General features: G+C 53.7%; 3 protein-coding genes across 3 annotated transcripts; 1 reads left to right on the top strand and 2 right to left on the bottom strand.

The window, feature by feature from the left end:
* Positions 1-3,394, bottom strand: LOC149274025 (TBC1 domain family member 25-like). The gene is made up of 6 exons (XM_089505885.1): positions 3,353-3,394; positions 2,873-2,982; positions 2,630-2,781; positions 1,878-1,999; positions 1,572-1,760; positions 1-1,440 (listed from the first exon to the last, which is right to left on the bottom strand). Exons 1-6 carry the CDS (start codon positions 3,392-3,394, stop codon positions 1-3), a joined length of 2,055 nt encoding a protein of 684 aa, XP_089362011.1.
* Positions 3,395-4,388: 994 nt separating this feature from the next.
* On the bottom strand, positions 4,389-5,735 carry LOC149274024 (3-beta-hydroxysteroid-Delta(8),Delta(7)-isomerase-like). The gene is made up of 4 exons (XM_089505884.1): positions 5,435-5,735; positions 5,130-5,166; positions 4,770-4,900; positions 4,389-4,612 (listed from the first exon to the last, which is right to left on the bottom strand). The coding sequence occupies exons 1-4, from the start codon at positions 5,733-5,735 to the stop codon at positions 4,389-4,391; spliced, it is 693 nt and encodes a 230-aa protein (XP_089362010.1).
* A 1,829-nt stretch (positions 5,736-7,564) lies between these two features.
* On the top strand, positions 7,565-12,049 carry LOC149274023 (protein-serine O-palmitoleoyltransferase porcupine-like). The gene is made up of 14 exons (XM_089505883.1): positions 7,565-7,700; positions 7,907-8,099; positions 8,295-8,338; positions 8,441-8,622; positions 8,981-9,111; positions 9,798-9,815; positions 10,063-10,077; positions 10,264-10,389; positions 10,469-10,569; positions 10,773-10,849; positions 11,020-11,083; positions 11,306-11,391; positions 11,521-11,628; positions 11,948-12,049. The coding sequence occupies exons 1-14, from the start codon at positions 7,565-7,567 to the stop codon at positions 12,047-12,049; spliced, it is 1,383 nt and encodes a 460-aa protein (XP_089362009.1).
* The last annotated feature ends 41 nt before the right edge of the window (positions 12,050-12,090 follow it).

Below are 12,090 nucleotides of genomic sequence, written 5' to 3'. Positions count from 1 at the left end.
TCAGGAGGTGCTCGGGGACTCTGCAGCCGCCTCATCTCCCTCCTCAGAGTCCCACACCTTGGACTGAAGGTAGTCGGCAAACAGAGCCTTGGCCCGGTGCAGCACACGGTTCAAATTGTGCCGCCGCACCAGGCGGTTAAAGTGCATCGCCAGCTCATCATAACCCATGTTCTGCTTCATGATCTGTTCACGGTGCTCCAACAGGATCGAGAGGCACAAGAAAAGCATAAACGGATTGCCGCGCCCGAACTCCTGTGGAGGAGGCAGGCTGATGGGGGCAGGTGAGGTGGCAGGAGGCTGCTCGGGGTCCAGCTGGACCTCCTCTTTCTCACCATCAGGAGAGGACTTTGCTATGTCATCCCCAGCCCCAAAAGTAGTGATCTTTTCGCTGGGGGTGCACGGGCTAAGGGAAGGAACAGACACAGATTTGGTCACCTCTAAGGAGTCAAGAGGTTTAATGAGTGGTTCTGCTTCCCAGAAGCGTTCCTCTTCTTCCTCCTCTTCTGTAGGTTGTCTGACCTGGAGTAGAGAACTCACAGGTAAATCCTCTGTCTCGAAACTGGCTTCTGCCACACTGGTGCCATAACACTTAAATTCCCCAAAGCTGGCTTGCTTCAGTAACTGACAGCTCAGCCTGACCGGCTCCTGCTCTTTCTCTGGTTCTTTGTCTGAAATTTCCAAATTGTCATTTTCTTTTCCCTTTCCAGCTATGTCTTCCTCTCCCTCTGGGCTCAGCCCACGCTCTGGACGCATCATGTGCCTCCTCCTTGTGTTTTTAAGAGTCTCTCCTGGGGCACACGGCAAACCAACCAGTTCAACCTCCTTCTCAGGAGGGTCTGGGGGTAATGAACTCCAAGTCACCTCCAGCATCCTTAGAGCGTCATCAAAAGCAAACTCCCTCTTGAGCTCCAGTAACAGCCAACGATAACAGAAGAGAAGATCATCAGCACCACGGGACACCAGGTAGTTGTTGAAATCAGGGTCAGAGTATCGCAGCAAAAGTTTGAGATGCGAGAACTTCACGGACATGCACTCTCCATCCATGCGGAAATTCCCCTCCAACCTCTTCATGATGCCACAAAAGCAGATGAAAGCGTGAGGTTCGTTGTCCATTACAGCCAGGATGGGAGAGGCAATGTCACTCATACCTTGACAATAAGACACCTGAGGGTGGGTAACGGCGTATGTGGTGAGAAGATCATGTAGAGCCTGCAGGTGGGGGCTGTCTTCAGAGCCTGCATAATAAGGGTGTGTGCGATCGGTTCGTAGGACATCTTTCATGACGTTGCCTTGGATGAACTCCAAGTCCTCTGGGCTGCATCGTTCCCTCCACTCGCTCTTCAGCTGGTAGTACTCTCGAGTTTTACACTTCATGTAGTCCATGCGTTCCTGCCCACTAAGCCCATCCGGGTATACATTCAGAAGATAACGCCAGACCACCTGGAAGGAGAAAGAAAACAGCTCATTAGAGACACAAGAGACGCCCAGACCTGGTTAATAGAGGAAAATCAAGTGTTATTCATGACGACAAAGGGGGGAGTCATTTATATCCTCTATCATTTGAAATTCACCTTGCGCAACGAAGGCTCCACGCCGCCGTGGTATATGCGCAGCCTTAGTTCCTCTGGACGTGTCAGCTGTCCTTCATGGTTCATGTATGAATGAAACTCAACGTCACTCAGTGGTGGTTTGAAAGGCTTCACATCCTCTCCATACGTCCAGTTCAAGGCCTGCTGCACTTTGGAGAGAGTCCTTCCCACCTGTCACAACCAACAAGCTATATATATGAGTAACAGGCCAGGAGGAACGGCCCGAGACCGAACGGAGTCACTCATATATTAAAGAGAAAGCCAGCTGGCCTGCAGATCACCTCTTACCTGGGACAAGATGGACTGCGTGAAGGGAAGTGCAGAGGACAGAGTGCGTTTGTCCACCAAAAACAAGTCTGTTCCAATAACATCCTTCGGGCTGATGATATCCCAGTCTTCCAACAGGGGACCTGCAGTTAGGAAATTCTGTAATAACTGCTGGTACACTGGAAATTGCAGGGGACGGGCCCCAGGAACCCCAGGGGACGGGCCACGAGGACGCTGGGAACTACAGAGAATTGGCCGCGGGGATGCTGGGAACTACAGAGAATTGGCCGCGGGGATGCTGGGGATTATAGAGAATTGGCCGCGGGGATGCTGGGGATTACAGTGTCCCATAAGGACTACAGAGGGGGAGCTACAGGAACAGACAGACGTCACCCTTGGATGGGTGGCACTTACAGAGATGCCGCGGACATAAAAATGTCTGTGAAATAACGGGACAAAGTTAGGAGGGGTCTGAAACCCACATGCTAATATTACACCACATGCATGTAACCGCGCAGGGTCTGATCCCTCTGTGTGCAACGCTGCCATGTTTTCCCGTCACACAACTACAATTGCACTGTGCAGGGAACCTACACAACTTGCAACACTAATCACACGGACTGAAAACCACGTTACAGCCCAGAGTCCTCACATGGACAGGCATGATGGGCACGTCACATCAGGCCCCTACACACCTGCTATCATAAAATCGGTAGTGGTTCCCCTTTAAGTGACACTCATGTTAGGAGATCCTGAAGGCTCCAGAGACTTACTGTCTTCGGCCGGCTTGATATCCAGCTTGAGCTGCAGGTACGGCTTTGAGGCGCTTTCAAACGCAGCGCCCAGGTCCCAATCTGACATCAGTGACACGTAGCTCTCGTGACCCTGCTTATCACGGCTCAGGTAACTAATTCCAAAATTCTTCCTGTCGAGAAAAGGATAATATCGAGGATATGAAGGCCTCAAGTGATGCCATTACAGGAGTCACATGACGCGGAGCCATAGCGGAGTCTCACCCATTGAGATCGAAGGCTCGGAGGAGGATGTGCTGCAGAACATCCAGGGAGGTGATCTGAGGATCCACGGCAAACGAGCGGCATTCGGGTGGCAGGACCCCGTCACATTTCTGGGGAGACAAATGGCAAGGTTACTGGGAAACAAAACTTCGGGGGGCAAAAATACACGAGAGACAAGGCTGAGGGTATGAGGAAGGGCAGAGAACGGTGTGAGGGGCAATACCACGATAACCCTAAATACACCTCAATGGAGGAGCAGAACACCCAGGGTATCATGATGATAGGGTAACTGGGTGATAATAATGGGGGTGTTTATGGGGATAATGAGTGACAAATGTGTTTCTTGATGGTGATATTGGGGATACTGGGTGATGGGGATGATGACGGGGGGGGGGCAGGGACTGGTATCATACTGGGATGACAGTGCCATGCTGGGATGCAGCCAGGTGGATGTACCCCAGTTCCGTGGCCGCCACTCACCCGGACCCGCACTCTCACCACCTCCCTCTCCTCCTCCTCCATTTCCCTTCCTCTACCGGCTCACATCCGGTATGACGTCACCTTCGCGTCACCGCTCCGCCCACAGTCACGGTCAAGCTCACGTGACTGACAATTGTGCGAGGTCTTTGACTCAGTCCTTCTTGCCCTCCCCCGTGAATATTAGCTCTTTGGCCAAGCTCTGCTGCCCTCCTCCCCCTAGTAAATGTTAGCTCTTTGGCGCAGTCCCTGGTGCCCTCCTCCCCCTCTAGTGATTGTTAGTCCCTTGGCCCAGCCCCCCCCCTTATGTAGTATAGGTCCCAGCCACACTCCCTCCCGTCACCTTGACCTCGTGGACCCCGGCATTATCTGTTTAATCAGATCCCAAACACAGAGAGCGAAGTCCAGACCCAGGCGTTTCCACCCAAAAAATCCTTCCCCACGAGACCGCTCCACACCGATGGGGCCGGATCACGGACACGTGCAGCGTACATGGTGGCTTCCTGGCCGTTTTATTTTATATCCAGACGAGATGGTTCGGTAGGGAGAGAGGATTAATGGGGCCACGTGAGCAAGGGAAATATAGCCTGTGACAGGTCAGAGACAGGTGGGAGATGGGCGCCACTCATTTAGGGGTATCTGTGACAGGTGCAAGACGGCCGCCGCTCACAAAGGGGGTATCTGTGACAGGTGCGAGACGGCCACCACTCACACAGGGGGTATCTGTGGCAGGTGCCTCGAACGCGCTCGTATTTTACACTGAAGCTGTGGTTGCGCAGGCTGCTCAGTGCCTGCTGTCTGTCCACCTCCCCGCAACAGTCAGGTAGTCGCGAGCGGGAGATGAAATGTAACTCCCGATATGGCACGTGGACCTTGAAAAGCCTTGTAATCAACACATAATGAGCCACGAGAGGGAATGTAAAAGTTTTATTGCCATGCATTATTACAGAGAACCCCCCACACACACACACGTCACTCAGCGTCACGTTCTCAATAAACGTCCTCCACTTCCTGCTCCTCTCCATGATCACGTGGCCCCTCAGCTCCTCTTGGTTTTGGCCACGGGCCGGACAGCATCCGCAGAGCTTTGGGCTTTACGCAGCTGTAGCCACGAGTCCACGATGAGAGCGGCCGGGATAAAAATCCACAAAGCGTTCATAAATACAAAGTAAAACCAGAAGTAAAGGGGGTGCCACATCTCGCTGTGGCTGAAGCCCTCCCGGTACTCCGTGTAGAAGTAAAGCACGTCTCCGTACAGCTGGCCTGAGAGAGATAGAGAGAGACAGCCCAATTACTGCAGGGGCAGACAACCACGGAGTCCCACGCAAAACATGCCTCCTCTTCTACTCCACACATTCTGCCCCACTGGGGTAAAGCTAACAACAAGAATTCCGGAAGGTGCCCCACGTCTGCTCCTTACCGAGGGACACGATGAGCTGCAGCACAAAGCGGTGAGGGCAGCCACGCAGGAATGAGACCACCGTCCACACGCTGAGGGGGCCCCAAGCCCAGGCTGTGATGGTCTCCATACACACTGTGAAATTATCCGCTCTGGGGGACAGAGAGAGAGACAGTGAGTGAGGCACAGAGACAGGTGGAGAGAGACAGCATGTGAGACCATGTGTACGAGTGTAAGTAAATTCATTCATTGATCTCAGGTGTACTTTACAGTATATTAAAGGGGAGATACAGTAAGTGCCGTGGGAGGTGGGCCGTACAGAGCGGATACACAGGAGGAGAAGGTATTTAGATGCAGTTTCCCTCCCTGCGGAGCACTCACATGACGTATCGGCTGTCACCTTTGGCGTATTCTTTCCCTGGAGAGACACAAATTACACAATTACCATGACAGATCCCGTAACCGGTCACTCCCCTACCACCCCAACCCACGACAGATCCTGTAACCCGTCACTCCCCTACCAGCCCAACCCACAACAGATCCCGTAACCCGTCACTCCCCTACCACCCCAACCCACAACAGATCCCGTAACCCGTCACTCCCCTACCACCCCAACCCATGACAGATCCAGTCACTCCCCTACCACCCCACAACAGATCCCGTAACCTTCCCCATCCCCTCCTTACAAAGCTGTGAGAGGAATGCCTGGTCCTGTGGGATCTCCATGTAGTACAGGGAGAACCAGCCTTCGATGACACCGTGGATGAAGCCACAGATTGTAAACCAGCACAGAGCAAGCCGGCGCCAGGAGCTCAGCTTGGATGCCCGGCCAGACAGGAGCCACGTTGCAGCCAGCAAACCACCGGACACGGAGAACAGGAAGGCCAGGATCTGCCACATGGGGCGGTCATTGGGACGGTAGTCATCCAAGCGCAGGTCACGTGGCCAGTATGGGTGAGGTAGGGGGGTCTCTGTATTCTGAGCCATGGTGTCTGCTTCCCCCTGAAAGAGAAGATCAAAGTGTCAGACCCCCCCCCCACTGCAAACAGTCACAGCATGCGCATGGCACGCAAGCTTCCAGCATCTTCCAAGGAGGATCACTAGACGTGACATCAATGGAGCATTCGCTAAAACCGGCCAGTCTCGGGCTGCAGTGACGCTCTGATCCAACAGTCTCACCTTCACGAGACCAACGGAGACAGCCCACGGGGAGCACACATTCTGACAAGAGAGACAGCACGCGATGGGGGTGCACACTCTGACAAGAGAGACAGCATGCGGGGACACACACTAACAAGAGACAGCCCGCGGGGGCACAAACTGAGAAGAGAGACAACCCGCAGGGAGCAAACACTCGGACAAGAGACACAGCCTGCAGGGGGTGGGGAACACACTAACAGGAGAGACAGGTAACTCACCGCCAGCTGTGCCTCTGCAGCTCCGCGCCTTCTGCAGACGCTAATACAATGAATGCGGGGCCCTAGCCCCACCCACCTGCAACATGCACTGGCGCTAGCCAATCAGCACCCTGGTGAGGAGGGGTTTCTCCGGAGGCGCGCCAGTCATGCGCAGCCTTTTTGCCGGCCTTGGACAGTAAACTTGCTCTGATTGGTTAAGAGTGGGAACGCCCGCAGCAAGTTACGCACTCTGACCGTCACGAGACCCTCGTTCCATGACACCGGATTGGCTAAAGGCAGAAGGGCTGGTTAATATTAATCTGGGGTCTCCATGGTAACCACGAGGTGTTGTATTTGTGCAAAGAGTCTCCGGCTCATACAATCGATTGGGTGCTGTGCATGCCAATCACATGAATCTCTATGCCTTACTTAGTGATTGGTGGAGTTTTCTATCCTGTACATGGTTAACATCGCTCTCCTCTGTGATTGGCGCGATTCGCCTGGTCGGTGTGATTTACTTTTGTTATTTTATTTTATTGGATAATCTTTTGTTCGCTGTGATTGGTTATCGTCTCTGGGAAGTGATTGGTTTCCTTCAACATTCTGAGCAATGATTGGCTGGACACTCTCTGTGTAGTGATTGGCTGGGTTTTCTCTGCCAAACCCTGTGGCTGGTTCAGCTCAATCCCTGTTATGAAGACCCCCCTCATTCAAAGGGTACAGGAGGAAATGGAATAAGTAAAAGCCAGCTGGGCCGAGGACCCCCAGGTAATGGCGGGGAATCAGTCCGAGTCTCCCCCCCCTCATCACCTAGTGACTGAGTCCGAGTCCCCCCCCATCACCCATTGACTGAGTCCGAGTCCCCCCCCTCATCACCCAGTGACTGAGTCCGAGTCCCCCCCCTCATCACCCAGTGACTGAGTCCGAGTCCCCCCCCCTCATCACCCAGTGACTGAGTCCGAGTCCCCCCCCCATCACCCATTGACTGAGTCCGAGTCCCCCCCCCCCTCATCACCCAGTGACTGAGTCCGAGTCCCCCCCCCATCACCCATTGACTGAGTCCGAGTCCCCCCCCCCCTCATCACCCAGTGACTGAGTCCGAGCCCCCCCCCCCCCATCACCGAGTCATGTAGGTACTCCGCTTATATTATACACTTGTGGTGCAAGTTTGTGAGTAGAATGATGCATGCGTGTGATATCACATGTACTCTGGTACACGTGTATTACATGTGGCACATACACATTTATTCCTCGGTCGTTGGCGTGTTCTGCAGCTACAGAGTGTCACGTGGCTCTCAGACACTGATCGGTGAATAGGGTCAATTCTCTGTGGCATGGAGCCTGAGTATGTCCGTGCCGTGTATGACCCGTGTCCTCTGTTCCCACAGACCTCTGTACACCAGGACCCCCAGAGCAGACATGGCCCCCTTCAGCCGCAGGGATTTTTTTGAGCAGCTACTCCATGGATGCGTGTTCCCCACCGCGCAGCAAGGACTGGAGCAGATCTGGGTCCTGATGGTGATCTGCCTCGCCTGCCGTGTCCTGTGGAGGCTGGGTGAGGAAATCCTTCTCCAACACGCGTGTCATGTGAGCAAGCTGTGCAGGGAATCGGGCACCTCACCTCCCCCGGTCCTTATTATTATTATTATTATTATTATAAGCAGTAAGATGCAGCCGTGGTTCCAATGCTTTCTTATTGTCCGTGTTTTCTCTCCGTGTTCCCGTCCCCTCCGCTTCTCTCATAACCGTCTCTCCCCGCAGCCCTCCCGTCGCATTTCAAGCACCTGCTGACCATCGCAGGCGGCTTCTTCTGCCTGCACCATTTCTTCCAGCTGCAGATGGTTTGGGTGGTCCTGCTCAGTCTGCTCTGCTACCTGGTTCTCTTCCTGTGCCGGCGGTCTCCGCACCGGGGGGTCCTCCTCTCTGTTACCATCCTAATCTACCTGCTGATGGGGTGAGTGGCGCACATGCTATGTACACGCCTGAAGCCGTGTTTCATTATCTGCATTAGGCTGAGGGTTTTTCTGCAGCCGCCCCTGACTCCCTGCTGCGTTAGTGCAATGTGTTTATGGCAGCGCATGGTTATCGGACAGACTGCGCACGCATGGTGACCCCGGGGCCAATCCTCATGTCTCTTTTTCACCCGCAGGGAGATGCACATGGTGGACACTGTCAGTTGGCACAAGATGAGAGGTTGGTGTTTGCTTAATGTGACCTCATCTCACCCCAAACCAATGGCCTCTCCTCCCCGCAGATGCTCTAACCCCCCTCTCTTCCTCTGTCCCGCCACCCCAGGAGCACAAATGATTGTGGCAATGAAGGCCGTGTCCCTTGGGTTCGACGTTGATCGGGGCACAATTCGCTCCATCCCATCCCCAGTAGAGTTCATGGGGTACGTTTATTTTGTGGGCACCGTGATCTTTGGCCCGTGGATCAGTTTTACCGGCTACCTCCAGGCAGTGAAAGGACGTCCACTGGTGAGTGATTGGTCCCCCACGGTGTGAGTTGGTCAGGAGTGGGGGTCACACCTGGAGCAGGGGTGGAATTTTGGCTTTATGGGGTAATTCTTTGCTCATGACATCTTGTTTATTAGATGCATATGCGTTCGGATGCGCCCGGAAGCGTACCCTGCGCTCTCTGCGTCTGATGCGCCCGGCAGCGTACCCTGCGCTCTCTGCGTCTGATGCGCCCGGCAGCGTACCCTGCGCTCTCTGCGTCTGATGCGCCCGGCAGCGTACCCTGCGCTCTCTGCGTCTGATGCGCCCGGCAGCGTACCCTGCGCTCTCTGCGTCTGATGCCGGTCTGTTTCATGTCCCCCTCTCTCTCTTCGGACAGAGTCTGCGCTGGTTCTGGAAGGTGTGCCGCAGTCTGGGGCTGTGCATCGGTTGTCTTTTGGTGTCCACCTGCATCTCGCCGTATCTCTTCCCTTACTTTATCCCTCTGTATGGAGATCGGCTCCTCAGAAAGTGAGTGCAACCACCCAAACCAAGAATTTAGTGGAACATTCAGATGCTTTTTTTTTTTTGCTTCGTACCTCTGCTTTAATATAGTTCTCTCATCCGAAGCCTCCGTTCCCCCCCTCTCACCTTCTCGGTTCCTGTCGTTTTCCTCATGGCTCTTACTGTATCCCAAAAAGAACTTTAGATATCTGGACATTAGAGCGCTGGATGTATCTGTGGGATTCCGGGGACTTCATGAAGTGCTCTGCGGTGCAGGGCCGTTACACCCGGGATGCCCCTTCTCTTTTCCTAAAAGGCGACGCCAAGCAAATAAAAAAGCCTCTAGACTGAAGCATTCTAGAAGAGCATGACAGGGATTTTTAGGCTCAAAATCTCCAGATCTTTCTGTCCTCCTCATCTCCACGGTCTGATCTCATTCCCTCCCCGGGGACCATCCTGTCCTCCTTTCCTGCATGGTCTGTCCTCCTTTCCTTCTTGGCTCCGTCCTTTCCTCTTCTGTATAGTCTGTCCTGCATGGTCGGTCCTCTCTCCAGCTCCAGGGACCTTCTCTCCTAGGTGCAATCTGTCCTGTCCTTTCCAGTAGACCATCTCATCCTCCTTGTCGCTGAGCCTGGGCTCTCCTAGTTTTATCAGCGCTGTTTTCTCAGTCTTATCGTCTGCTTTTTCCTTTCATGCTGTCACGACTTCTGCAGGAGGAAGCACAAGGCCAGGTATCTACTGTTATCTGCTTTAAACCGACTGCGCTCTCTCTCTCTGACAGTCTGTGACCAAGGCCCTCTCTTTGCCACTCTATACGCAGCTATAAGTCTCTCTTTCTGAGTATGTTCCGTTATCGGCCAATGACTCCCACCGATGCTACTATCTGACAGTCTCTGCATCTCTCTCTGACTTTCTTTACTTGTCTCTGACGGTCTCTTTTTCTTTTCACTCACTTGCTCTTTTCTTTTCTGTTGGCAGGGGTACAATTATTCGGTGAGTCTTTCCAGGGTCTCGGTGGGCAGTGAATGGGTATACAGAAGTTCTGTCCATGGGGGGTAGGGGCAGATCTGGTCTGTGTTTGGGGAGCCAAATGTTTTTTTTCACCCCAATCATATTTTTATTTCTAAAAACCATTGTGACATCCAGGTCTGTCACTAATTCCAACTCTCTACCCTACAGATGGCTCCGGGGCTACGAGAGCGCCTCCTCGTTCCACTTCAGTAATTATTTTGTAGGGTTTTTATCAGAAATGACGGCTACTCTATCCGGAGCCGGCTTCACCGAGGAGAAGGAAAACATTCAATGGTGAGAGCGTGACCGGGACTATCTGGTTCCCCGCGTGTCTGCGCATGTCCCGGGACTGACCTCTCGCTCCTCCCTCCAGGGATCTGACAGCCTCGCGTCCGCTCAACGTGGAGATCCCCCGCTCCATGGTTGAAGTTGTGACCAGCTGGAACCTGCCAATGTCTCGCTGGCTCCACTCGTGTAAGGAAGAATATTCACTCGCGGAATTGGCTGCGTGGCCACAATGAATCACGTCCTGGAGCCCCAATGCCTCCATCTCCTCTCTCTACCCTCTCCCACCCTGGACTCTCTGACGGTGCCCCCTAGCAGCCCCCTCTTCTCTCCCGCTTCCCTTTCCGGACTCGCCATCACTGATGTCCTTTGTATCTGCTTTTCTGATTTAGATGTTTTCAAGAATGCGGTGCAGTTGGGGATGTTTCACGCCATTATCGTCACCTACGCGGCAAGTGCGCTGCTTCATGTGAGTGGTTCCCATGTGGCGGGGGGGCAGGAGACGGGGCAGTGGGATGGAATAAGCTCTGTGTTGCACAGATAGGTGGGTGAGTGTAATGTAGCGTGTACACACGTGTGCACCGTCTCGGTAACATGTATGTCTGTGTAGTCACATGATGTCATATTTTGTGCTTCCAGGGTCTCAGTTTTCACTTGGCCGCCGTCCTCTTGTCTTTGGGATTCATAACATACGTTGAACACGGTGAGCGCTGACGCTGGGGGCTCAGGAGGTGACCGCCGAGTCCGTGTCTGAGAAAGAGGGAGATTCTGAGGGAAGGCTGGCGGGGGGGATTAGGGGCCAGTTACTGCCACATGGCTGGTGGAAGTCTGTGTCTTAGTGACAGGCATGTCTTCCAGGCGCCCTTATAAAGAGGGCCGCATCTTCTCCACCACCTAACGTGTCGCCTCTCCCTCTGTGTCTCAGTTCTGCGGAAGAGATTGGCAGAGATTTTCAGCGCCTGCATCCTGTCCAAGAAATGCCCCCCAAACTGCACTCATCGTCACAAGAAGGTTAGAATTTAACATCGGCGTGAAGCTGGAGCCCCATCGCACCCCTCGCGCGAGTCGTGCGAGATGCCCCCTATAGTGATACGGCCGACTACCAAATCCCCCAAATAATCTGACGTTCTCTTTTTGCAGGGCCTCCTGCTGACCCTCACTAATATTCTGTTTGGGGTCCTGGCCATCGTCCATCTCACGTACCTGGGGTCTTTGTTTGACTCCGAGTCGGATGATGTGGAGGAAGAGGTAAGCGGTGACAGGAAGCTTGTGGGGAAAAGGGAGTCCTCTAGGGGGCAGCACTTGGATCTGTGGGAAATAAATTGAAAAAAATGCCCCTCATCTGGAGTAGTACAATGAGCTGACCTCTCTAGCTGGATGTTAAGACCATAGCACATGGGTGACCATAGCACGTGGCCCTCAGAAGCCGAGGGTTTCTCTCTCAGGCACCTGCTCTCTGGGTAAATCCAGGACATTTGTGCTGAGATCCAGTAATGGGATCTCCTTCCTCCTCTGTGTCAGACAAGACCCTCCTGGATCTCCACTAACGCTCTCCTTCTCCCTGCAGGGCTACGGGATGTCTCACACCGTTCACAAGTGGTCAGAGCTGAGCTGGGCCGGCCATTGGCTCACGTTTGCCTGTTGGGTGTTTTACCGTCTGATCCTGTGAGAGATCCGCCATTTCTCTGAGAGGGACCATGACATCCGAGC

Source organism: Sceloporus occidentalis, unplaced genomic scaffold, assembly GCF_023333645.1.
Source record: "Sceloporus occidentalis isolate IW3139 unplaced genomic scaffold, rSceOcc1.0.p SCAF_351, whole genome shotgun sequence".
Lineage (NCBI taxonomy): Eukaryota > Metazoa > Chordata > Lepidosauria > Squamata > Phrynosomatidae > Sceloporus > Sceloporus occidentalis.
This window is presented reverse-complemented; position numbering and strand designations above follow the sequence as displayed.

What these genes read in the sequence shown, in the direction of transcription:
- LOC149274024 (XM_089505884.1), bottom strand. Translation starts at nt 5,735, where the DNA reads ATGGCTCAGAATACAGAGACCCCCCTACCTCACCCATACTGGCCACGT. An exon ending in GGCATTCCTCTCACAGCTTT is followed by an intron (nt 5,167 to 5,434) that starts GTAAGGAGGGGA and finishes GTGTCTCTCCAG; the next exon opens with GGAAAGAATACGCCAAAGGT. An exon ending in GCAGCTCATCGTGTCCCTCG is followed by an intron (nt 4,613 to 4,769) that starts GTAAGGAGCAGA and finishes TATCTCTCTCAG; the next exon opens with GCCAGCTGTACGGAGACGTG.
- LOC149274023 (XM_089505883.1), top strand. Translation starts at nt 7,565, where the DNA reads ATGGCCCCCTTCAGCCGCAGGGATTTTTTTGAGCAGCTACTCCATGGA. An exon ending in GTCTCGCTGGCTCCACTCGT is followed by an intron (nt 10,570 to 10,772) that starts GTAAGGAAGAAT and finishes TTTCTGATTTAG; the next exon opens with ATGTTTTCAAGAATGCGGTG. An exon ending in CGGCAAGTGCGCTGCTTCAT is followed by an intron (nt 10,850 to 11,019) that starts GTGAGTGGTTCC and finishes TTGTGCTTCCAG; the next exon opens with GGTCTCAGTTTTCACTTGGC.
- LOC149274025 (XM_089505885.1), bottom strand. Translation starts at nt 3,394, where the DNA reads ATGGAGGAGGAGGAGAGGGAGGTGGTGAGAGTGCGGGTCCGG. An exon ending in CGCAGTCCATCTTGTCCCAG is followed by an intron (nt 1,761 to 1,877) that starts GTAAGAGGTGAT and finishes TGGTTGTGACAG; the next exon opens with GTGGGAAGGACTCTCTCCAA. An exon ending in TGGAGCCTTCGTTGCGCAAG is followed by an intron (nt 1,441 to 1,571) that starts GTGAATTTCAAA and finishes TTCTCCTTCCAG; the next exon opens with GTGGTCTGGCGTTATCTTCT.